The following is a 25,790-nucleotide window of genomic DNA, read 5'->3' as shown; positions in this document are numbered from 1 at the left end:
CGCCTTGTCCATTGGAGAGAGACAGAAAAAGAGAAAAACCTCAAAACAAAGAAGACCTAAGAAACAACTGACACTGAAAGAGCATGGCTGATAATGAGACTGTTACAGAATTTCAAAATCTGCAGAAATCATTGGATTTCCTGAGACATGATGAAACTATTGCAGGACTTTAAAACTTGCAGGAATCACTGGATTCCCTGACACATGAAGTAATGGACAATAGATTGATTTTGGACTATTTCTAAGACTTATGGACATGTATAAAATTCCTCATGTTGATTCATGTTGTTACAGCACTACTAGCCTGTGTTACTATGTGCTTGTGTAATACCTCTCATGTTGATGGATTTATGTATATCTGACAAGTGAAACCCTTCAGAAACCCGCTAATTTGGCTTGATTCCCCATTTCCCTTTCGTGCTTTCATCTCTCTGAGACACAGGAAGGGTGTAATCACCTCCTTTTTTGGTGTTTTCATCCCCTTTTCTGAGAAGTCAGGGAGGGCATGATCATCTCCTTTTTAGGGTTCTCACCTCCCTGAGAAGTCAGAAAACAGATTTGAAACAAGGATTCTTATAAGGTGTTAGCTCAGTGAAATTGATAAGACAATGGTTATCTAGTTTAGCATGGTGATTAAATAGTTCTCTAGTTCAATATGACTGAATTAATTTTACAACAAACAATGGTTCCCTAGTGACATAATGATTGGCTTATACTCAGTATGATGAATGGATGTAATTGTAATAAGAGTATTTAAGAGGCCAGAATCAGACCTAGAGGGGGACTGGAATAGACACTGGGAAGACAGAGGACTGGAGGCCAGAATACAAGCTCCTGGACTCAGGGAGACTTCAAGACATCGTGGTGGTCCTCCTGCCTCCCCCACAGAAACCAAGACACATTCCGGGGGACTTCCAGAAAGCTAACCCGGGCCCCAGATAAGGAAACTAGACTGTGAAGGAGATAATAAAGAATCTGGACTTTATGCCTGGCTATTCTTGCTGTGATTATTCTGCTCAAAGGCTGGTCCAAAGACCTCCAGAAAACCAATCAGAACACTACACTTGCCCATTGCTAGTCCTCTCATAACACTTAAATTGCCTTCTATTTTGTCCATATATAGCTTGTTTGTATGTTGTTTCTCATACAGGCAGTGAGGACTTTTCTATTTGCATCTCAAATAGTAGGCTGAGTGTAGGGCTTAGGTTTGCAGTTTTACTAGCTTTCCTTCATCCCTAAAAGTCTCCCCATCTTGGTTTCTCTAGTTTCCTTCAACTAAAACCTTACTTTTGATAGGAAGCCTTTCCGGATGCTCCTTAATGTTAATGCCTTCTGAAATTTCCCTCAATTTATACTGTCTATACTTATTTGTATAGAGGTGATTGTAAATTGTCTGCTCCGATAGAGAGTAAACTCTTTTTTAATAAAAAACAATTTTTTTGTGTGGACCGTTGTTTTGCCTTTCTTTGTATCCCCACCACTTTGCCCATTCGGGTCACTCAGTAGTTGCTTAATAAATGCTTATCGCCTTACGTTAGTTTCCCCGTTTGTAAGAGCAGGATAGTTGAGCCGGAAGGGAAGGTCTCATCCAAAGCCAACCCCTTATTAGATCTACTTTTACAACGTCTTTTCTTTCCAACAGCCCTTAGGAGGTAGAACATGGAAAGAAGACTGCCGCCCCCTCAGCTAACGAGGAGAGCGTCCGGACCGGATGCACTCGTCTCTCAGCAGGCTCCGGGCGGGCTGGAAGGGGCCCGGGAAGGTGGGACTGCATGAGAGCGTGATGGAAGGAGAACAGGCTCACCCGCCCCATACTCAGCATCCCCAGTGAGGCCGGCGGAACAAAAGGCTCCCCCGGCTCGTGGCCCCGCCCCTTCGCAGCCGGGTTTCCTCCTCCTCCAGCTCCTCCTCCAGCTTCCTAGGACTGAGTTAAAGGGTGAGTCTCCAAGGAAGCGCTCCCTCCTCCGCGCTGCGCGCTCCCTCCCCTCGGCCTTCTCCCCGGTCTTCCCCCGCCCCTTCCTCTGCTCCCTCCCTCCCTCCTCCCCCATTCCCTCGTGGGTTTACGCCGAGCCAAACAACCTCCGGGCACTCAGCAGCATCTCCCACTAAGTGACAACAAAGGCCACAAACGACCCAGACGGCTCGGGCTGCAGTCTCCGGGACTTCTTTCCCGCGTTTCCCGGCTTCTTGCCTAGCAGTATTAGCCACGAACAGGGTTTGGAAGTTGGGGCGGCAGCGGCGGGCGCTGCTCGGCGTTAGGATACCGCGGCGCCCCGCCTCGGGAGTCGCTCTCCTCGCCGAGCAACACTCCCCCGCCCATCCCGAAAGTGATCGCCCAGGGTTCGGCTGCAGTTCGATAGTGCGTGCACTGAGCTAAGTCCTGGTACCTTCTCGGCCTCGCTGGCCCAGGACAGCCCGAACTACATTGTTTCTTTGCCGTGCCCCAGTCACCCGCCCCCTCCCTCAGCAGGCTCAAGCTCGATTCCCCACATCGCAGGATCTGATGCTCCTTTAAGAAACGCCTCCGAGGATCGGAGGAGGGCGAGTGGGAGGAGCCCAGAGATAGCTCTGGCTGAGGTGATTGGCTGGGGGGAGGGGCGGAGTTCCGGACGCCAGCGCGGCCCAAGGAAGAAAGGGCTAAGGCTGGCGTAGGGGGGCCGGGGCGGCGGGTACTGATTGGTTACCGCGACCGCGAGCGGCGGGCAGTCACGTGACGCGACGGCTGGGGCTCCCGGCGCGGGGGACGCTGGTGGCCAAGATGGCGGCGGAGCTGGTGGAGGCCAAAGTAAGTGAGCGAGCGGCTCGGGGGGGGCGGGGGCGGGACGCGGGGCTGCCCAGAGACAGGCTCGAAAGAGAGGCTGGTCGGGGGGGAAGTGGGGGCGGACGGACCTCGTCCCTATACTCTTCCTGAGCCTCCTCCGCTCCCCGGCTCTGGGCGCCGGGGCGGTGGCCTGCCTAGGCCGTCCTGCCGTCCTGGGGCCCGGGACGCCGCGACCGCTGTCGCCCCCTCCCTCGCTGCGGCCAGTTCCTTGCTTTGCCGAGCTAGCTTTTTCTCCTCCTGGGGGTTGGGGCCACCTTCTATCCCCGCAGTCGCTGGCCCCTACCCCCGCCCTGACCCCAGCTCGCCCCTCCCCCGTTTTCAACAGGAACCCCTCCCCCTCCAGGACTGGTAGCTCCGCCCCTCCCCCACTCACCACCACCTCCCCCCACTCAACTGTTGCCCCCCACCCCCATGCCAGGCTGTCCAGGCCGGTTCAACCTCGGACTCGACACCTGCTCCTTTTCCCCCAATCACTCTGACACCCCTAACAGCCCTCTTGGGACAGGTGTTTCCCATTTTCTTGGATTTGATGCCCCTTACTGTTTTTCGACACCTTGCCTCCCTTTTTCTGGGAGGATTGCCTTCCATTTGTGGGTGGGGGGGGTCATACAACTCTTATTCTCTGCCCCCCACTCTCCTGGGACTGGTAGCATCCCATCTTCTAGTCTTCCTTCAATTCTAGTCCTTTCCTGGAACAGGTTGCATCTCATTTAGAGGGCTTGCTTTTCTCCCCTGAACAGGTTCCCCTGTTTCATGGGCTGACATACTTTTTATTCCTTTTTTCTTGGACGGAATGCTTACCATATCTTAGATTATTTTTTGGGAGCAGTTCCTAAGGTGGGAATCGAGGGGAGAGGTTAATTCCTTCTGTCTCTGGGACTTCATTACTCCTGATGTCCTTCTTGACTGCCATTAGCTTTTTTGGGCAAGAGTTGGATGGGGAAGATCTGAACTCTGAATGCTGAGAAGCTATTTGATTTTTAACGTTCATTGTGAAGTTTGGGAAGCTTTATTATGCTTCTAACTTCCTTCCACTCCCTCCCCCACCCCATTTCTTTTCATTCTATTGAGATGATGTATACAAGACTTCCCTCACTTTCTACTAGATTATAAACTCTTTTGGAGGGTGGGATGGGGCAGGAACTTTCTTACGTTTATAATTCCCTTAGTTTTGAGTGATGGTCTACTACCCAGCTATCAGTATAGTTCTTTTTTTTGTCTCCTGGGGACCTTACATATAAATTTGTGAAAATCAAGCAAACTGCTGTGTCCGTAATTTAGCAAGTGTCAAACAAGTGCAAAACTAAAAAGTGAATTCCTTACCAGATTAAAATGTAATTGTAAAATTAATAACAAATATTATAAAACATAGATAATTCCTCCTGGGATACATTCTATTTGAATTTAATTCTGCTGATTTAAATCCTTAGAAATGCCTGAGGCACTTAGTTGGATCCAGTTTTCCCTATTTAAAAGTTAGTTGCCCATCCACTAAATTGCTACTCTTCTAGCTCATAGTTATTTAATATTTATTGAATTGAATATTTTTTACAGATCAAGATAAGACTACTAAATATTTTCTATATGAAGCACAAAGAAATGATCATCATCTCAAAAGACAATTTAGGGGTACATTAAACTCCAGCCCTCCTTAAAAAAGAATTAGGTGGGAATGATTTTTAAATTCTGTTGGCTAGTGAGATGTGACTTGCTATCATACCAGTCAAAGCTGAAATTCAGACTGGGGGGGAGTACAGTGTAATACGAAAGATAAACTTCTGACAACATAAGGATTGAATTTTAAGATTAGGCTACTTACCTATAGTGCAGTGACACTGTACAGTTTTCTGATACTTTTGATGTGGACTAGCCTGACCCAGTAGTGATTTATAATGGGGGTGAGCACGAGTCCTGCCTTTTAAGGTGTTTTTTTGATCATTTTTCTTTTCCTTACTTTCTTTCTCCATTTCCCTTTAGTTGGGAGAAGACTGAGTTGCAGTATTAGCTGTTGAGCAAAAAGCATGCAATAAGTCGACAATTTATTCCAAGAAATATTCATTTAGCACTTTCTATGATTTTCCTGGACCTGTCTCCATGTCTGAAATGTACTCCTTCCTCAGCTGCTTTAAGACAGCTCAAACATTAGAATATTTTCTTTCTCTTCCCAGATACCTTGTAGGCACTTCTATGTGTCCATCTTGTTTTCCCAGTAGAATTTAAGCTCCCTGAGAGCAGGAACTCTTTTGTATCCCCGGTGTCTAGTTCATTGCCTGGCACATTGTTCGGCAATGGGGATTCAAAAATTTACAGTTTGTGCTTGTAAGGAACTTCTATTCTACTGAGGAAAAATAAGCACAGGAATAAGTAAATAGATACCAAATTATTTGGAGAAATCAGAAAATTCCTTCCATGGGCTTTTTAGCAGAACTAGAAATTTAAGGAGAAAAGATGAGGAAGAAAATATTCTAGGCATGGAGGATGGGCACTAATGGGAGAGACAATGCTGTTAAGGAAACAGCAAAAAGGCCAGTTTGTCTGGAGTGTGTAGTGCATAAAGGGGAGTAATTTGAAATGTCTGAAAAGGTAAATTGGAGTTAGGTGGTGCAGGCCTTTAAATGTCAAACAGTTGATATTTTATCCTGGAGGTAATGGAGAGCCACTGAAGCTTCTTGAGAAAAGAAGATTTAAGGTGTTCAGGTTCTTTATTGGGAGCTCTTTTATCTTGGTCTAGATTGATAAACAAGCCTTTTTGAGAGTACCTGGATGATATCTCTAATAAGGCTTGCAGTTCATATAATTTCATTTGGAATCCTTTTTCATACTCAAAAAAGCAAAGGGCCACTCCACATTTGTTACTACTCTGTCTTCAACATGACATAGCCCTTTTCCTTTAAAATCTTGGGTCTGTTCCAGGAGGCCTGTTCTTGTCTGCAAGAGTTTGGGGAGGGCAAAACCTTCTGTTACTTTATCCCTCTGCCTAATATTATCAGTGTAGGGTTCTTCATACTCAGATATAAGTTAGCCACATACTGGAGTGGATTTTTTCTTTGTAGCAGCCTCCACAGATAACCACAGAGTGGTCAGTTCTACTTTGTAAGTGATTACCTATTTAAGGGTTACAGGATTTCAAGTAACTGAACCAGAGTTGAAGCTTTAGAGTAAAGGCGCTTAATTTTTTTTTTGTATGTCATGTATCCACAAAATTTTTGTGTTAGATCACTGGTTAAATCCCCCCTTAATAGAGAACAAGAATACAAAACATTTTAAATTACTCCTTTTTAATTTCACACACCAAGAAACTTCATTTACCTAATGCTTTTAAGATTTATAAAGTATTTTTCTCTATAACTCTTGGAAACTGAAGAACTCTAGGCAATATCTTGAGCAAATCTTTTTGCATTGATATTGATAGTATAGCACCATGTAGGCCTTGGGTGTCCATCCATATATAGGAACAATGTAGGGACTTCCAACCTAACCCTGCATTTCATAAATGAAGAAGCTAAAGTTCATGGACTGATTTGCCTGGAGTCTCAATAACTAGTTGTGACAGAGCCTAGACTATGATGCTAGTCTCTGACTACTGGTACAGTTTTCTATTACTCTACCATACTATTTTTTAAAACTAGAAATGTATTAATGCAGGCTTGTACTTGTTTATTTAAGTAATCAGACATTGGAAATCAATATTCTGGTAAAGTTGATTTTATATAAGCATCATTGCCTCATTCCCAGCAAACCAAAATTGAGTCAGAATGGCAAAATATCAGTAAAATGACATTTCTCTTGAGTTTTTGTGCTCATCTAGCTGAATCCCCACTTCTTTGATCTTCTGCCATTTGTTTGTTTTTAATTCTCCAAATTACTCTTAACATTTCATTTCCCTTAGCTAACTCTGGACATTATAATTTGATTGTCAGTATTTTAACACATCTACTTAACCATTTTACCAAAAACTGGAAGATACTTCTATGACAACATAAATTGTTAAAAATCTATTGATCTAATTTTGTATCCTTTTTTTCTTTGATGATGCCACATAAGTACATTGTGCATGCATTGTTCATAGCTGCAGTTTTCTTCACAAGGAAACTACTGTGATCTAATGAACAATATTCATTTAGTATCTGCTATATTTTTTGTATGATGGAGACTACAAAAATGTAAGATGTAGCTGGGATACAAGACAGTTAAGCATAAAAACAACTAATATTCATAAACATAGAGAATAAGTGCTTTATGTTCAGAGTTGGGGGGAAGATCACTGGGTGAGGAGAGAGTCAGGGACAATTTAGTGGAAGATAAGGTTCTTGAGCTAGAACATGAAAGATAGAAGTGGGGAATATACTCAGGATAGAGAGGATGTCCTGGGCAAAGATATGGATGTGTATTAGTGACTGGGAATAATAGGACAAAAATTGAAAAGATGCTTGTCTGCTAAGTAACCTGTCACGAGTGGAAGGTGAAGATAGGGCTAGATGAGGGTGTCTGATAAATTCAGAAGAGTAGGTGTTGCACCGAGAATGTTTTTCACTTCAACACTTTGAATCCTAGCCTACCTAGATTACAGGAGTGCTTTTAGATTTCACTGGTTGTTCCTAATTTTAAGACTTTTTTCCCCCCATGATTGCTCCTTTAGAACATGGTGATGAGTTTTAGAGTCTCTGATCTCCAGATGCTTCTTGGTTTTGTTGGCCGAAGTAAGAGTGGACTTAAACATGAACTTGTCACCAGGGCGCTACAGCTTGTCCAGTTTGACTGCAGCCCTGAAGTCTTCAAGAAAATTAAGGAACTCTATGAGACTCGATATGCCAAGAAGAGCTCTGACCCTGTACAACCCCACCGGCCTTTGGACCCACTCTCCATACATTCTTCCTATGACCGGGGAAGTACTGTCCCCAGGACTTCTATTTCTACTCCTAACATTGACTATCCTGTGCTATATGGGAAATATCTAAATGGACTTGGACGATTACCCTCTAAAGTTGTCAAGCCAGAAGTCCGTCTGGTGAAACTGCCCTTCTTTAACATCTTGGATGAATTGCTGAAGCCAACAGAGTTAGGTGAGTCTTTTGAGTGATACAGGCTTTGAACCTGTGATATACATGGAATATGTGTCTGTGTGTATTTCAAAACAAACATTTTAAGAACTAAACTTCAAAGTCCTTTGTGTTCAAATTACATATGGGTTTACCTTGACTGTGTCCTTTCTGCACACAGTAAGGGTCTTTGCCCTACATTGAGGTGAGATAAGGATAATAGCCTTTATTTATATGTAGGCCTCAGACCTTCCTTTTCCAACTTTGGTCCAGGGGTTGACAACTTTTGGCCTCACAAGATCATTTTCAGTAGTATGTGAGTTGGTACAGTTGAACTGCCATCTTCTTCCAGAGTGGGCACAGTAACAGTAGTGTCTCAACAGCCCTTGAGGAAAAAAAGGGGTGGAGGTGCGGGGAGTAAGTGTCAGAATTTTGCCACATTACTTTTTAAAGAATTTGTCAAAACTGATCACCTAATATAGTCTCTTCAAAGTTAACTTTTCTTTTTGTTCATTTCTTCAGTCTTGTCTGACTTTTCGATATTATTTATTTTTCTTGTTATTTTTACCATATATATTATATCCTATTAAGCAACCAGAAATCTAAAGGTAAAGAAATAGCTTCTAACAATTTTCTTTGCATGTAAACTTCCAACTCTTAGTTCTCCAGCTACCAACAGCTAGTTGTTCTTTAGAGGCTAGTTAGTATGTTAGAAATAAAAGGATAAATCATGAACACTTTTTCTCACAAACTTTTAAGTGAAGAATGAACTTTTTTTGTGTGTGGCTTTTCCCTTTAAACAGTTTAAGATATGAGATCATTGGGCATTGAGGGAGGGGTTGTACGTGTATCTTGTCTGTCTTTCCATCTGTATCCCTTAATTCTCTAAACTGAGTATTATGCCATTATGATAATTTTTAAGATGTGATATTGGTATGGAGTGATCATAGAAGAAGCAAATAATTGAATTGACAGTGGGAGAAAAGTAGAATCAGTATTTGAACATAGTGTTTGCTCTCATATATTTTTTGTTTTGGTATGGTATGACCCAGCTGGCATAAAGCAGATTGGTTCAAAATGCTGGTTTGTTACTATAATTTAAACTTGAAAGAATTTTCTGAACCTTTTTTAAGTCTTTCACTCTGCTTTCCATAATTTCTCCCATACTTACCTAATTTTCAAACACTCTTGTTATATGGTAGAAACCTTTTTTTTTTTTTTTTTAGAGATCTTCCCAGTCTCCACATTTTATGCAAGGGACAACATTTTGTTTAGGTCACTACTTTAAGGATGATTTGATTCAGAATTTGAGCATTTTCAAATTGTAGGGGAAGAGGGATTTGGTGAAAGAGCAAGATAATGTTGAAGGTGGTCTTACATTAAAGAGAAACTTGTAGATTGAATTAAACATATTGGTTATAAATTTGAACATAGTACAGGCAAGACTATATAGTACTTGGAAAAATGTTTGTTCAGCTCCCTAGTACCACAATTTACAAACTTGTGGCATTATCTTAACCACAATGCATCTCTTCTTCCCTCTCCCCCACTTTATAATATTTTATAATTTTTTTTTCCAATTAACATATATAGTTTTCAGCATTCATTTTTTTCTTTTTCTTTTTTTGTTGAGGCAATTGGGGTTAAGTGACTTGCCCAGCGTCACACAGCTAGGAAGTGTTAAGTGTCTGAGGTCGGATTTGAACTTGGGTCCTCCTGACTTCAGGGCTGGTGCTGTATCCACTGCGCCACCTAGCAGCCCCCAGCATTCATTTTTGTAAGATTTTGAGTTCCAGATTTTTTTTTTCGCTCCCCAGCACAGCAAACAATCTGATATAGGTTATGTTTGTATAATCATTTTGAACATATTTTCATATTAGTCATGTTATGGGGAAAAAGTAAGAACAAAAGGGAAAAGCCACACACAAAAAAAGTGAATGCTTTAATCTGCATTCAGCACCATAGATCTTTCTCTGGATGAGAACAGTATTTTCCATCACAAGTCTATTGAAATTGCCTCAGATCACTGTATTGCTGAGAATAGCTGGGTTTAGGTCTATCATAATTAATCATCACTATCATAATTGATCATCTTGTTGTTACTCTATAGTATTCTTCTGGTTCTACTCACTTTAGCATTAGTTCATGTAATTCTTTCCAGGTTTTTCTAAAATCTGCCTGCTCGTCCATTTTTTTTTCACTTAATAATATTTTGTTTTTTTCAATTACACATAAAATATTTACTTTTTGTAAGATTTAGAATTTCAAATTTCTTTTTCTCCTCTCTTCCTTTCCTCTCCCCTCCTCAAGACAGCAAGCATTCTGATAAGGGTTTTTTATTTATACACACACACACACACACACACACAGTCATTTTAAACCTATTTCCATATTAGTCATGTTATAAAAGAAAATAAACCAAAAAAAATGGAAAAAAAAAACAAATGAAAATGGTATGCTTCACTCTGCATTCAGTCTTTATAGTTCCTTTTTTATTTGGATATGGATGGCATTTTCCATCTCAAGTCTATTGGAATTGGTGGTTCTCTTTCTCTCATCATCAGTTCATTAAGTCTACAGGCTTTTCTGAAATCAGCCTGCTCATTGTAGAAATTACTCAGCCATTCCCCATTTGAAGGGCATCCCCTGAATTTTCAAATTCTTGCCACCACAAAAAAAGCTGTTACAGATGTTTTTGCACATGTATGTTCTTTTCCCTTCTTTAAGATTTTTAAATCTTACATCTTTTTAAGATTTCCTTGGGATACAGACCCAGTGTTGGATCAAAGGGTATGCACAGTCTGCTAGCCTATAGAGCATAGTTCCAAATTAGTATCTCCTTTTTGCTACCTCTGAGGGGATCCCTATCCCATTCCTAGGCATTTTCTTTTCATTTCTGGGAAGATACAGTCTCAAGTCTACTAAGAACTATATTCTTGTTACCAAAAAAAAAAAATTTACTCTCTTCCTAAAACTCACACAATCTTGTAACAGCAGTCAACAGCAAGCATTAAGTGCCTCATATGTGCCAGGCATCCTGCTATGCGCTGAGGATACAAGTACAAAAAAAATGAAACTTAAATTGTAATGGAGGGGGTAAACATTTCATTTATTTATTTATCTTTTAATTATAGCTATTTATTGACAGAACATATACATGGATAATTTTTCAGCATTGACCCTTGCAAACACTTCTGTTCCAACTGGGGGAAAACATTTTAAATGGAGGAGACAAGTATATAAAGAAGTATATGGAGCACATATGAAAAATAAATGAAAACAGATAAATAAAAGAATTAATTACAAGGTAGTTGGAGTGAGCAGTTGGGAGGATCAGGGAAGGCTTCATGCATAAAACAGTAGTTGAGCTGTGTGTTAAGGGAAGAGGACTTTGAGTCACAGGTAAGGAAGGAGTGAATTCCAGACATAGTCATGGATCATCAGTGCAGTGGAGATAGTGTCAGGTCATGAGAGCACACCAAGAAGATCAGATGACAGCATGCAGGAGGGAGAGTCATAGTGCAATGAGACATAGATTATTATAGGCTATTAAGGTAGTTTGGGACTAGGTTAAAAGGGCTTTGAATGCCAAACAGTATTTTGTGTTTGATATTGAAGTCAATAAGGAACCAATGGAATTTATTGAGTAGTGGAGTAACATAATCAGACCTGAACTTTAGAGGATGGATTGCAGTGGGAACAGGAGTTGAGACAGGAAGACCCACCTCGGACTGTTTATTGCAGTAATCCATGCATGAGGTGATGAAGGCATTCAGCGTCAGGAGAGAAGGGGATTTGTTTGAAAGCTGTTTCAAAGGTGAAATGGAAGCCATGGTAATAGATTGGATATAGGAGAGGGTGGGTCAGTTTAAGATATTTAAAAGGCAGTTGAGAGATTCAGGATTAGAATTTGGGGCAGAATAGGTAAAGATTTTGAGAATCATTATCATAAGAGATGGGAGCTGATATGATCACTAAATAGGTGAAGTAGGATAGAGAAGAGATATAGGATAGGACCCTGTGGTATATCCCAGGGTGTACTTGCTAGCAAGAGAGACAAAGGAGCAGTCAGCTAGGGAGGAGAAAAACCAAGAAAAGTGGTGTCCTGAAAACTCTGAGAGGGGAGTGTGATCAAAAGTATCAAAGGCTGTCAGATAAGTCCAAGAGAATAAGAAAAGGCCACTGAGTTTAGCAATTCAGAGATCCTCAGTAACTTTGGAGAGAGCAGCTTTGGTAGAATAAGGTTGAAAGCCAGATTGTAAGAAGTTAAGCCAGAGGAAAGACTTGAGTGGAGGCATCTACCAAAAAGATAGAGTTAGCAGAGTGGAAGGATCAAGTAAGGGTTGAAGATTGAATAGGGGATAATTATGGAGGGTGGATTCTGCCTGAGAAGATATGAGAAGTGATGACATCAAATATAGATGGGATTAGTGACTGAAGGACAGGAAAGAAGGACAGCTATTAGGTGTTCTCTTCAAAGATTAAATGAAATGAACCTGCCCTTCCAGTTGAGGCAGAGAAGGAAATGAGCTGAGGATTTTACTTCATAGAATTGGGCTTGAGGTGGGTCTTGAGTAGATAAAACCAATGGAAATCTCCTAGGGAAATTAAAATGAGTGAGGAATTCAGCATGGTATAATTGGGGGGGGGGGGGGGAAGAAAGAGCTCCATTTGGAGTCAGTGTTTGAATCATGTTTCTTCCATGTTGCTCTCCATGTAGTTTTTATTTGTAGAATAAGGAGGTTAGACTAAAATGAAATTGAATTCTGTGCATTGTTGTGTTCTTAAATGTTACTACTATCTTTTATTTTTATTATCTCAATGTCATATATATCCTTCATTTCATTCTCCACAGAAATGTATCAAAAAATAAAGGGGGTGTGTGCCATAATTTAAATAAAACTAACAGCACACCAACTAAATGACTTTATGCATAGTTCTTTACCTTCAGTTCTATTCTCCACCTCCCCCCCCCAAAAAAAAAAAAAAAAAAAAAAGAGGTGCATCTATCTCATTTCTCCTATGAGGCTAAGCTTGGTCATTATACCTGCTCAAAAAAGCTAAATGTTATGATTACCAGTAGAGAAGAGAAGAAATGTTCCTTCCCTCTTTTCCTGATGAGGACTATCACTGTGGAATGTCACATGTGCTCTCAGCAATAGTTGCTAAGGTTGATTTTGCTTAATAATTTTTCTTTGTTACAAGGAAAGGCTCACTAAGTGGTACCTGGGGGATTATATATGAAAAGGACTGAGATTTTTATAGAGACATCAAAACTTTTCAAAAGGTAGGAGGAAATTCAACTTGCTCTCTAAGGCCTCTTCCAGCTTTAAATCGTAGGGTCCTGTTGACACTTGGGATACCTGTTTTTCCAAAACTAAAAAGTCATTTTTATCAGAGATCTGAATAAGAAGTAGTGTTCCTGAGTGTCTTCAACATCATCCTTGCCATCAGGGGTTGGAACCACCATCCTGCATTGTTGGCACTTTATATTAGTTCTTTTGGAATAAAGGAAGAGAGAAGAGGCTTTGCCTTCCATTTGTCTCCTCTGCACTCGCCTGCTGCTAGCAATCTGGTGAAACATCCAGTATTCCTGAGTGGTCGTGTTCTTCTGAAGGGCAGGCCGCCATAGATGGATCCCCGATAGAGAATGTCCTGGCAGAGAGGAAACATAAATCAAATAGCATGTAGTGCTTGCTGCTGGGGGATGGGGAGACCACAAGAGAGAATGGTTTCACTAAACATCAGAGCTGAAAGGGAACTTGGCTCCTCTAGTTCAATATCCTCCTGTAAATCATTAGAATACTAAGCCTTAAAGATATAAAGGGACTTAACCAAGGTGATCCAACCTGTCAGTAACAAGAGCTTTGACTAGAACCTGAGTTACACAGTTCAGGGTGTTTTCAGCAATATCATACTGCCTGTCGTACTCATCCTTTGCTGTTCTTCTTCCTTCTGTTCTCTCCCACGCTCTTCCCCCCTCTCCCAATTGCTAATCAGGCTGGACATTTTACTGATAAGTATCACATATTGAAGAGAATAAATTTGATTCATGGATTAATTACTACCACCCTATAGTATTTGACCTGCTAGTTGATCCCTTTAAATTAGTGCTCCTGTCTTCAACTCTCATCAGATACCCTGGAAAAGCTTGTGCATTTCTCTCATTCCCACCCAAAATAGGTTCAGCCAGCTGGGTGGGGCTACCGAGCAAAGGGTATTTTCTTCTTGAGCTCAGCATGTACTTAGGAAGCCTGGAACATGATACGGTATCATCATTCTCACTTTATAGCTCCATCTTCTGGAGGCTTCAATCTCTTGCTTTAAAATTTAAATATATCCAATCAGTCTCTCTTTTTCTTAGTGCTCCAGTCCCACATCAGAGTTTATGTTCGAGTATTCAGTACCCCTAGGGCCCTGACATGAAAAAGAGATGCTAAGGGAATGGAAAATCTGGGAGTGAGATTAAGCCTTTCCTAAAAGACCTTTAGTTTTGATCAGAGTGGGAACTTCCTCTCCCAACACATATTATGTAATTTAACAGTCTTTGAGTAGCCTAAGCAGTACTCACCTAGCGCTTTCACCCCGTATTTTCCTAACTCCTAGTCTGCTGTGCCCCATTAGCTCTTAGAATAATAGGAAGTATATTAACAGACATTTAGTAAAAATCAGTTAAAAGTTTATATTAGGTGGGATCTTAAGTCTGTGAAGATAAAGAAATCTAAGTTGCCTGTTCTCAGGAAGCACCCTAGTTTAAAGAGAGGATATTTAAGGTATGTATGTGTTCATTTGCTTTTCAGTCATATATGACCCCTTTGTGACCCCCTTTGGGGGTCATATAGCCATTTGCCATTTTCTTCACCAATTCATTTTACAGATGAGGAAACCGAATCAAATAGGCTTAAGTGACTTGCCCAGGGTCATACAACTAGTACATTTCTGTACTTTGAATTTGAATTCAGGAAGACTCATCTTTCTAACTTCAGTCTCAGTACTCTTATCCACTGTGCCTCTTAGCTTCCCATATGTTAAAATAGCAATTTAAAGCTAAAATGTACCATAAGGACTTTCTCATTTTATAAATGAAACGAGCTCAATGAGACTGTGTAAACTTAGCCAGGGTCACTGAATTGATTAGGAACAGAACTAGAATTTGAGCCCTCTACTCCTCTCTCTAAATGAAGTGTCCATTCCACTTTACCATACATGCTGCCTTCATATGCTGTCCTCAAAGAGCAATGGCAGCAGCTGGACAGGAGTGTGTTCAGAGAAGACTAATGCAAGTCAATGAAACTTGATGGGCTTCATGAGGTTTAGAGAAGTGAAGAAGATTGGGAAGACCTTTTAGCAGTAAAGAGGATTGAAACTCTTTAAGGCCCACTTTGCAGTTTCATGAAGGCTTCCCCATTGTGTTCTGTCACCACTTTAATACCTTTTTCCTTCAGGTTGCCAGTATTTTCTCACCTTTTTGACATCCAAAAGCTCTTTATTTTTGTCTTTCTAACACATTTTAAAATTCTACTTTTACAATATAGTTATTATATTTTTTCTAAGTTCTTGAGCTCAAGAACCATATATTATCATAAAATCTTCCAAACAGTTGGTTTCATTTAGAAATGTGAATTTGTACATTCTTTCCAAAATAGTGTAGTTTGTATAAAAAAAAATTCCTGGATTTTTAAACCAACATTTTGTTAAAGGATCAGAATCTGAATATGAGTTCCAAGAGGGGAAATTAGACTTTGATGTTTGCAGACAAGTAAAAGTTTTATTTCATCTCATTAGTGAGTTTGGGTTTGGGGGAAAAAAAGAGGAGGAGGTTAAATAAAACCACCTCAGAACTTGATTTCAAGAGTCAAGGGAACTTGTCCAACAGTAGGGAAATCATAAGTAGTTTGAGAAGGCAATTGAAAAGACTGAAAGAAGTATCCCAGCAGAAACCTGCTTAAATCATATCAAAATAATTTAGGGAGAGAAGCTGATGGAGAAATTGGGAAGAAAATTACCACATAAGCAAGAGGTGAGCAGGGCTTAGCCAAGGATCTTGGCAGTGGCAAAGCAGACAGAATTTAAGAGACCGTATCAAAAGAAAAAAAAATCATAAGCAGCAATCTAGCATAGTAGAAAGGGAAATTATTAGGGTTCAGGTCAAATGTGCTAGTGGTTGGAAAATTGAGTTGGCAAAGATTCTAGAGGGCATCTAGACTGACTTGTACCTGAGCAGGAATCCCTCTACAATATGCTCAACAAAGAATCAGCTAGTTTCCATAAAAGACTTTCAAGTTTGGATAATTTAATACTTCTGAAGCATCCTGTTCCATTTTTAGATAGTTTTGGTTGTCAAGAATTTTTATTTAATTGTTACTCCCCCTAAGAACAGAGACTGTTTGCTGTTTTCATTTTTCTTGTCCTGATACCTAATTCTGTGTTTTGCCCATAGATAAATGCTTTAATAAATGTGTTTTTTAAGAAGGTAATGCCCCAATCTTTTTCTCTATGACTTCAACTTAATTGCTCCTACTTCTAAGTAGCTTATCCTAGAATGTAAATGGAAGGAAACTGAATAATTCTGGCTTTTTTATGTTGAATTTTAAGGTGATAATGAGGTCCAGTTAAAAACATTACTCAATGTTGTCAGTGTCGGAGGGATTATAGAAAGATAGGCACACTAAATATTTTGTTGGTGAAGCTATGAATTATCATTTTGGAAAAATTTGGGATTATGCAAAGCGAATGATTAAAGTGTCTGTGCTCTTTAACTCAGAGTTTTCACTACATTATTTCCCAGAAAAATTAATGACAAAAAGAATCACTACATATACCAAAATATTGATAATGCTCTTTTTGTAGCAACAAAAAAGCAAAAATAACCTTCCCAAAACCTGGAAAAATAGGGAGTAGCTTTTTTTTTTTTTTTTCCAATTATGGTATCTGACTAATATTATATTAGTGTGCTATCAACAATCATATGAAAAAATACTTCAGATCATTGAGAAATGCAATCTAAAATAACTGAGGTTCTAGCTCATGTTCAGAATCTGATTGGCAAATATAGAGGAGCTCTGGAATGATGGGCGTGTTAATAACTTGTTAAAGAAGCTGAAAATTGATTGTTTGGTAAAGTCCATTGGAACTATTTCCCAAAAGTCATTTAAGTGTGCATATCCTTTGACCCAGAAGTACTACTATAAAGCCCATGGTTCCCCTCCTCTCCAAGAGATAAAAAAGAAAAAATGCTTGTATCAAAAATCTTTAAATCCTTTTTTATTATAGCAAAAAATGGGAAGTTGGGGAATAGCTGAACAAATTATGGTATGTTGAGGTACTGCAATATTATTATTGTAGTGCAAGAAATGATCAGAAAATTTAAAAATACCTAGCAGGACTTAAATTTATGCAATGACTGCAAGAATGTAAATCAAAGAACAACAATCGAGTAAGAGAAATTTAATGCTTTGAAATATTAACAACCAAGATTGGCATCAAAGCCATCTCTCTCATGCAGTATGGAATACAGTATATAATGCCAAAAACTTTCAATACATTAGTTAAATTTGTTGGACTTTTTTTCTCCTGGAAAGAATTAGGGGAAGGAGAGAGTAACGTTTGTATGTGATGCAAAAACTTGGATGAATTGAAATAGTTCCACTTTACATTTCTTCCCACTTGATTCTTGTACTGATTTCTGACTCTTATGACTCTCAGTCCTACCTACCATTTCTCCTGACCTGGTATGTGCTACCTCCTTTCCTTTTTTCCTTCACGAGATGCCTTCCTGAAACAAATACTTTTCCTTTTAGCACTATGGACTGAGGCATCAAAGCTTGCTAAACAGTGTACTCTAGCTCTTCAGGATTTGGCTCTCATAGTTTGGCTATCAGTTACTTCTCAATTGGAGATAACAGAAGTTTGATACATTCATCTTTTAAAATAATTTATTCTGTTAAGATCTAAAACAAATTGCTTTTATAACAGCTGACTTGAGAGGTATGAGCAGTCACTCAGCAAATCTGTCTAAGAAAGAGCTAGAAGTTGGGTCTTGTACTAACCATTCTACAATATGATATTGGTGAGAAATTCCAGAAAACCAAGTTATTTGTTTTTATCTGTTGTCAGCCTCTCTTCCCCCAACCTCACATAGATATTCTTCTAGATTAGAGTCCCAAACATCTTTGAGGAAAGAAAATACTTGTATGTCCCTGAAGCCTTGAAATCTTCAAGGAGTATTGGTAAATCAAGTGTAGGGCTTGTACATAGCTGTAGTTGCCTTTAATTGCTCCTGTTCAAGATCATGTATTCAACAAATATTGAGCACCTGCTGTAATCAGATGAGGTATTGTATAGAAAATGGCTTGATGGCCCTTGGCCTCAATAATTTATAATAGAAGAGATGCCAGGTAATACAAGATATGATGTATAAAAGTATAGTCGGAGAAGTACAAAACTCTAATGGTTCAAGCCTAAACTCTTCAACCTGATTTTAAGGCCTTCTCTAGTCTTCACCCTACTTTTCCAGGCTTATTTCACACTATTCTGTCGCACAATTTTTTTCCCTTCTGTGTCTTTGTTCACCCTATTCTCCCTGCTAGAAATGCTTTCAGGGTTAGGCTAGATTTTGGGGGATGGGGGAGGATAGGGAAGGGCAAAGTACTTTCCAATCCCAGATCAGTCTGAGCCTGAATCATCTTTTTAGGTCTGATGTCCCATCATTTAGCTTTCCCTGACTATTCCATTCTGGAGTAATGTCTTCTTACTGCCTGTGCCACATCTTTTGACAATTATATGATAAGTCAAGGTATTCCTTTGTGTCTTTGCTTTCATCTTCAATTGCAATAGGTTCCGAAAAGCATATATGTTTTTTAAATAATAGCTTTTTATTTTCAAAATATATGCAAAGATAATTTTCAACATTCACCAGACTTTTCTCCCTTCCTTCCATCCCATCCTTAGTCAGTAAGTAGTTCAATATGTTAAACATGTGTAATTCTACTATGTATATACAAAAATCACATCGAAAAGAAAAAAATTAGGGAAAAAAAGCCAGCCAACAACAACAAAGATGAAAATACCATGTTGTGTTCCACACTCAGTCCCCATAGTTGTCTGTCTCTGGATGTGTATAACTCTCACCATCACAGGTTTATGGAATTGGCCTGAATCACCTCATTGTTGAAAAGAGCCACATCCATCAGAATTGATTCTCACATAATCTTGTTGCCTTGTACAAAGTTCTCTTGGTTCTACTCACTTTAGTTAGCATCGGTTCATGTAAATCTCTCCAGGCCTTTCTGAAATCATCCTGCTGATCATTTCCTATAGAACAGTAATATTCCATAACATTCATATACCATAACTTATTCAGCCATTCTTCATCTGATGGGTATCCACTCAAAGTTTTCCAGGCCCTTGCCACTACAAGAAAGGCTGCTACAAACATTTTGCACATGTGGAGCCTTTTCCTTTTTTATGGTTTTCTTGGGATATAGACCACATAGAAACACTGCTTGATTAAAGGGCATGCACAGTTTGATAGCCCTTTGGGACATAGCTCCAAATGAAGCCAAACTTTTTTTAAAAAATTACGGATATCCTTTGTTTTTACCTCATCCATATTCTCTTCTTGCTATCCTATATAACAAATAAAATGGAGGGGCGAAGTACATTTTGGGAAACAGACATTTTTAAAAGTTAATGTATTTGCAACATTGAGAATTCATTCTAGACTTCTTGTCTTCTGCATACCTTTTGTGTGTGTGTGTGTGTGTGTATACACACACACACACACACACACACACACACGGCACTCTGGTAATGAATTTTATCAGAATATAAGTTTCCATTGATTTGATCACTAAATGGCAGCAGCATGACCTGTACACTTAAGGGATATTGGTAAAGGACATTATAACTAACTGTAAGCCCCGTATTTGATTTCTTTATCAATATCCCTTGAATGATTAAAAGGGAAAGCAGAAAGCTTGGGGGGGGAGGGGGGATTTGCAGCCAATGTTTCTGATAAAGACTTCTTTTCTAAAATATATAGAGAACCAAATCAAATTTATAAGAATACAAGTCATTTCCCAATTAATATATGGTCAAAGGATATGAACAGATAATTTTCAGATGAAAAAATTAGAGCCATTTATAGTCATATACAAAGATGCTCCAAATCTCTTTTGATTAGAGAAATATAAATTAATACAACTCTGAGAAAATCACTTCACATCTCTCAGATTGGCTAAGAATAAAAGGAAAAGGTGATGATAAAAGTTGGAGGGGATGTGGGAAAACTGGAACACTAATGCATTGTTGGTGGAGTTGTGAAATGATCCAGCCATTCTGGAAAGCAAGTTTAAACTGCCCAAAACTGTTATAACACCTTTTCTTTTTTTTTTTTTCTTTCTTATGATTATTTCCCATTTGGTCTGATTTTTATTACACAGCATGACAAATATAGAAATATGTTTAAAAGATTTGCACATATTTAACCTATATCAATTACTTGCTCTCTTGGAGAGGGGAAAGATAAGGGACAGAGAGAAAATTTTGGAACACAAAGTCTTATAAAAATGAATGCTGAAAACTACATGTATTTGGAAAAATGCAATATTATTGAAAATTAAAACAAAAAAAGACCTTAATGCTTTAGAGACATACAGATAACTTTCCTCAAAGATGTTTGGGACTCCAATGTGGAACAGTATTTATATGAAATTGAGGGAGAAAAGGAGCTATTGGGAAAAAAAGACAAACTACCCTGGCTTCTGAAACTTCTCACCAACATTATGTTGTAGAAGTGTTACTAGTTTAGGTACAAGACCTAACTTATAACTCTTTTTTAGATTCAGAGATCGGCCCCAGACTTGCTATGTGACTGTTCATAATATCTTCTCTTCTATTGATCATAATGTCACTGCCATAATAATGTCAATAATATCAATAATAAAATCAAATTGCTTTAGATCTTATCCTGGGATCCATGAATCAAAATAAAAAAAAAATTGATAACCATTTTTATATATATAGTTTCCTTTGTAATTCTTTGTTTTGTTTTATGCATTTGAAAATACCGTTTTAAAAATATATTGGTAGACTTCGCTAAACTACCAGAAAGTCCATAATAAAAAGGTTAAGAATCTCTTCTTCTGCATACTGTCTGAAAAGTCTTCTGGCTCTCATATTTCTTTGCTCCTAAGATATCTTGTAAATAGATTTTATGTCATCATATTTTACAGGAAATTCAAGCCAGTAAATTATAAGTTGGTAAGTTGATGCCTTATTTTAAGGAAGAGTTACAGACTTTAGGACCACGCTTAGACTCTTTAGATAAGCTCCAAAGGGGTAAACTTTCAGGGATTCTTAGTAATTCTGATTTTTGAGTGGGAATAGCCAGCCATCTTGTTGCTTCCTCGCATTCATAGCCTTGTAGAAATTAAAAATGTGAAATTCATAAATAATTGCTAACTGATGGGTGAATGTCAAACATCTCCCCTTCTATTCTCAGCTGTTAGCAAGAAACAAGAAACTTTCAGAGGAGGAAATGAAGGTCCTTACCCATCACAATTTTCAGTGCCTGGTTCTGGCTTCTACTTTACTATTTGTCCTAATCCCATGTGTGCCACCTTCTTTCTTTCTTCCTCCATGTCTTCCTGACACCAACATCTGCAAGGAGAAACTGAACTAGTTTTGGCACAGAAGAATTGCTTCTATATTACAATGTTGAAAGAAGACTGAAAGAATCAAAACCCTCATTGTCATTATATAGATGACTGCCTAATATCCTATTGAATACAGATTGCCTGTGAGGATCCCTCTTGCTTCTTTCCAACTCCAGACCACTGTTTTTTATTGCCTGGAGCATGGAATAATTAAAAAAAAAAAGTTTAAAGTCAGAGGTCCTGAGTTCCCCATCTCCTTACTGGTTGTATGACTGTGAACAAGTCATATCTCTTGACTTCAGTTTCCTCATCTGTAAAATGAAGGGATTGGACTAAATGGTCCTTAAAATACCTTCAAGCTTTAAATCCTGGGTATTTGAGGAGAACATTTGAGTTGCTACAGAACAAGACTTTTTTTTCCCCCTTCTCCCTCCTGGCTCAACAGTTCAGAAATTTGCAGTTGACTGAAGGCCAAACCTCAGTTTGGAGGGCGTAAAACCCCTTACTCACATGTGTGGGTCCATTGGCAAAATGAGGAGGTTGAGACAATGTCAGTAGTCACACTGTCTGACCTCTGAAGCAAGCAGCCCCTGTATCACAGTCTGTAGAGTTTCGTCATCTAGCCTCTGCTTGACCTCTGCCTCCAGAGGCAGCCCATTTTGTTGTTGGCGCTCGTTGTCAGGAAGGTTCTTCCTTTAAGTTGATCTGAAATCTGAGTCTTCCATTTTGGGGTTCTGCTTTGGTAGGCAGGCAGAGCAGCGGCCAGCTGAGGTGCACCATGCAGGGGTAGGCAGGGGTTCCTCCTCTGAGGGCAGCATCTGTCTTCTTTCACTGATCCTTATAGAGAACGTCCCAAGGCTGCCTCCTGATCTCCTTTCTCTGCGTGCACTGCAATTTGTCAGGGTCCTTAAAATGGGACTTGCGGATCTGAAGATGGCATTGAAGCTTCAGTCTGACCAGGGTGGAAATCAGTTGGCAAGCAGTTCCTTTTTGCTCACACCAGATTTCTGCTTTGGAATGAGTGCCCATTGGTTAATAACTGTATTCATCACGTATCTGGTTTGCCATAAGATAAATTGGGGTTTCTCCTCCCCTTGATTTCTTTACTAATAGTCCTGAGATTCTTCATCTAATTCTCTAGGGCACCTCCTAGTCTGTTTCCTCTTTCAGGATCTCCAAAGTTTTAGTACACAGAAACTTGCTTATCAACCTGCTTGGTGTTGAAAAATAAAACCTCTTCCTCTGTCTTCAGTCCCACAGAATAGTGAGAAGCTGCAGGAGAGCCCATGCATTTTTGCGTTGACGCCGAGACAAGTGGAACTGATCAGAAACTCCAGGTACCTTTACCTTAGTCATCGCTTTCCTGGTAACCCCTTTAGGGTTCTCTTCCTGATTTCTTTTAACTCCATTTAACTCCATAGCACCAAGAGAAATAAGCTAGAGAAAAACAGACTGTTCTATGTTGTCTTCTGTCCTGCATATAAGATAGTGATCTTCAGATGTTATTAAATATGACCCCAGAGTACCTTTGTCCCATTCCATAACTGTAAAGCTCTGAAGTTAATTTTGGAAAAGGGAAAAGTCACAGATTTATGAAAGTGGAAGGGATCTCAGAATTAACATAGACTAATCTATCCCCCTACTCCATACAGCATGATAGTGAAGGAAACTGAGGCCCAGAAAAGGTGAGCAATTTCTGACAAGATGGTAAGTAGCAGAGCCAAGAATTCAAATGAAGCCTAATGCTCTTTACTCTGTGTACTGCTGACCTGCAGGTCACTTTTTAAAAAGCACTGTTAAGAATAACAACCGACATTTTTGTGACCTTAACCTTATAAAGCATCTTACACCTATAAGGTCAGTTATACAAATACTACATCCTCATTGGGGAAGAAATAAAAACTCACAGTAGTAAAATTACTTGCCCAGTCACAAAGTTAGTAAGCATTAGAGCCACAATCCAGCATCCCTTCCTTTAGACTACAAATGCTTATTTCAGGATGGTCTTCATATGAGAACTAATTGTTATTAGTAGAATCATAGAGTTTAAGCTGAAAGCTATCTTAGGCATACCTAGTTCAATCCCTTTATCCTATAAAAGAGTAAACTCAGGTCCACAGAGGAGGAATGGACGTTGTTAAAATCCTATTGGTGCCATAGCAGAGCTGGGATTTTTATCTAGGTTTTCTGATTAAAAATCCCACAGTCTTTCCACTACAACTTGATTCCTCTTGTGATCTAATGACTAAAGGGCTTGAGTCTATCTGAGGGCCAAGAGAGCTTTATGTTTTCATGACTGTAAAGCCCAGAACGATCTTAAGGCCCCTTCCCAGGAAAATTTGGTATCAGAAAGCCTCAATACTTTTGAACTGAATTTTAAGCCTAAACCTCAGTGCTGCTTCTTTTTTTTTTTTTTTAAAGCAAAGGTATATTTACTGAGAAAATATACCAAAAATAGAAGTACAAACCATTTTCCCCAACACCCAGAGGAACACTCTCCTCACAGTACATTCTAATAACTATCACCCTTTTGCATGCTTTGTCTTCACTAAAACATGGCCTGGACTCTAGACTCTGATTTTTAGAGCAGTGATACTTTAGAAGAAAAGCTAAAATAGCTGCTTTTGTATACTTTTTTTTTCCTTGGGTACCAGCACCTACATTGTTGTTATGTAAGTTTTTCTCCTAGACTTCCACAAATGCTCTGGCTGCCTTCCCTGAGAGACATGGTATTATCTGTATCAGAGCAGTGCTCTGGCCACTATGTCCTATGTGATAGGAACTGGAGCCAGATTTAGATCATCCTGCTTGCAGTGTTTGCCTTATGTTGGCCAGGATATCTTTTGGGGACTGATTTAGCTGGTTTCTTTACTGAATCCAAATTTTTTCCTCATCAAGCCATTCTAAAAGCTACTTATTTTACAATGAGCCTGGCTTAATTTTTTTCTCTGTTCCTACCTCTGGTACTACATTAAAAAAAAGACCAAAAAACAGCAAAGATTGAAATGGCCAAAAAGTGACTGCAGGAAGACCCAGATTAGAATATTAGAACTAGAAAAGATTTTAAAAGCACTCTAATCAAATACCATTTTAAAGAAGGAGGAGAGGACATTATGTAACCGATAAAAGTATTTGTCTTAGTTGTCTAGTTGTTTGCCTTACCATGTAGTTTTCCCCTGGTCATATGCTTAACTGTTTAGGGGAGGCTTACAGCATTTTAGAGTTGGAAGGCCCCTCAAGACTGAGCTGTACCTGACCAGATAACCCATGTCTTCTCAGAATGCTGTACCTTGAGTGTTTTTGAGAATTTTTCTCATAAAGTTGGAAATACTGCCAAGAAGAAAGCAGAAAAACAAATTGGCCAGATACATAGTGCGTTTTAAATTAAGGCACACCCAGTGATCAGGGGCTACAAAATCAAGGAAAGGAAAATATGGAATTTGGATTTCTCTAGACCTAGGTTCCCCAGCTTCTAATCTTTGAGGCTGACTGGTCTCACCTTTTTATTTCTTTCCAGGGATTGATAATCAAATCCAAGTTTCTATTGTTGTTATGTAAGGACATGACAATCTATTGCTCTTTGGCCATACTCAGAATCCCTGTGATTCAAAGCCATGGGCATTCTAAGCCGAAGCTTGCTTTTGTGACTACTAGTGTCTCTTCTCTCACACCCATCCATGTCAGATCTATCTCTTCGGTGTCCCTGCCTTACTCTTCTATATCCTTTCACTGGGCTCCCTTAGAACTCTTGTGTAAATAAACTATCCTTGTTAGACCTGTTCTTCCCCACCTCACTCTCAAAAAATACTTTGTACAGGTTTTCCCTTTTTGTGTGTTTGTTTCTCCCCATTAGATTGTAAACTCCTTGAAGGCAGAGGCTGTTTTATTTTGTATTTGTAGCCCAAGAACTGGCATTCAGCAGATGTTACTTAAATACTTGGGGATTGGGTAGGATAGATCTGGTTATAATACATAGGAAGGTCTGTGTGAAAGCCACTCACTAAAAGAGTTCTGCACATTTGACCATTGAATGAAGGATGGGCTGCCGATCCTGAGTTTCCTCCTTATAGGCAGTTCCCTGTCATATTTTGGGAATGGAAAAGTAGATGCTGTTACTCTTTGGAGCCCTTGCCCTAGAGGAGCAATTAGGCAGAAGAGAGCTTCGAGTATAAAACTACCATTGTGCCATTGTCTGCTGGCACATTGCTTTACCAGTTTGTGCTTCAGTTTCTTTATTTTTAAAATGGCCATGACAGGTTAGTTGGAAAAGGC

At 39.4% G+C, this 25,790-nt stretch overlaps 1 protein-coding gene across 1 annotated transcript in view; it reads left to right on the top strand.

Annotated features, from left to right (window-relative positions):
• The first annotated feature begins 2,680 nt into the window (after nt 1-2,680).
• Nucleotides 2,681-25,790, top strand: part of PIAS4 (protein inhibitor of activated STAT 4) — a 48,551-nt gene continuing 25,441 nt past the window's right edge. Inside the window, exons 1-3 of the mRNA XM_051971938.1 lie at nt 2,681-2,785; nt 7,461-7,884; nt 22,771-22,855. Coding sequence (XP_051827898.1) covers nt 2,759-2,785; nt 7,461-7,884; nt 22,771-22,855 — 536 coding nt within the window. The 5' untranslated portion in view covers nt 2,681-2,758. The remainder of the gene's footprint in view (nt 2,786-7,460; nt 7,885-22,770; nt 22,856-25,790) is intronic.

This window comes from Antechinus flavipes, chromosome 1, assembly GCF_016432865.1.
Source record: "Antechinus flavipes isolate AdamAnt ecotype Samford, QLD, Australia chromosome 1, AdamAnt_v2, whole genome shotgun sequence".
NCBI classification, from domain to species: domain Eukaryota; kingdom Metazoa; phylum Chordata; class Mammalia; order Dasyuromorphia; family Dasyuridae; genus Antechinus; species Antechinus flavipes.
The sequence above is the reverse complement of the archived record's forward strand: the minus strand, read 5'-3'. Positions and strand labels throughout refer to the sequence as shown.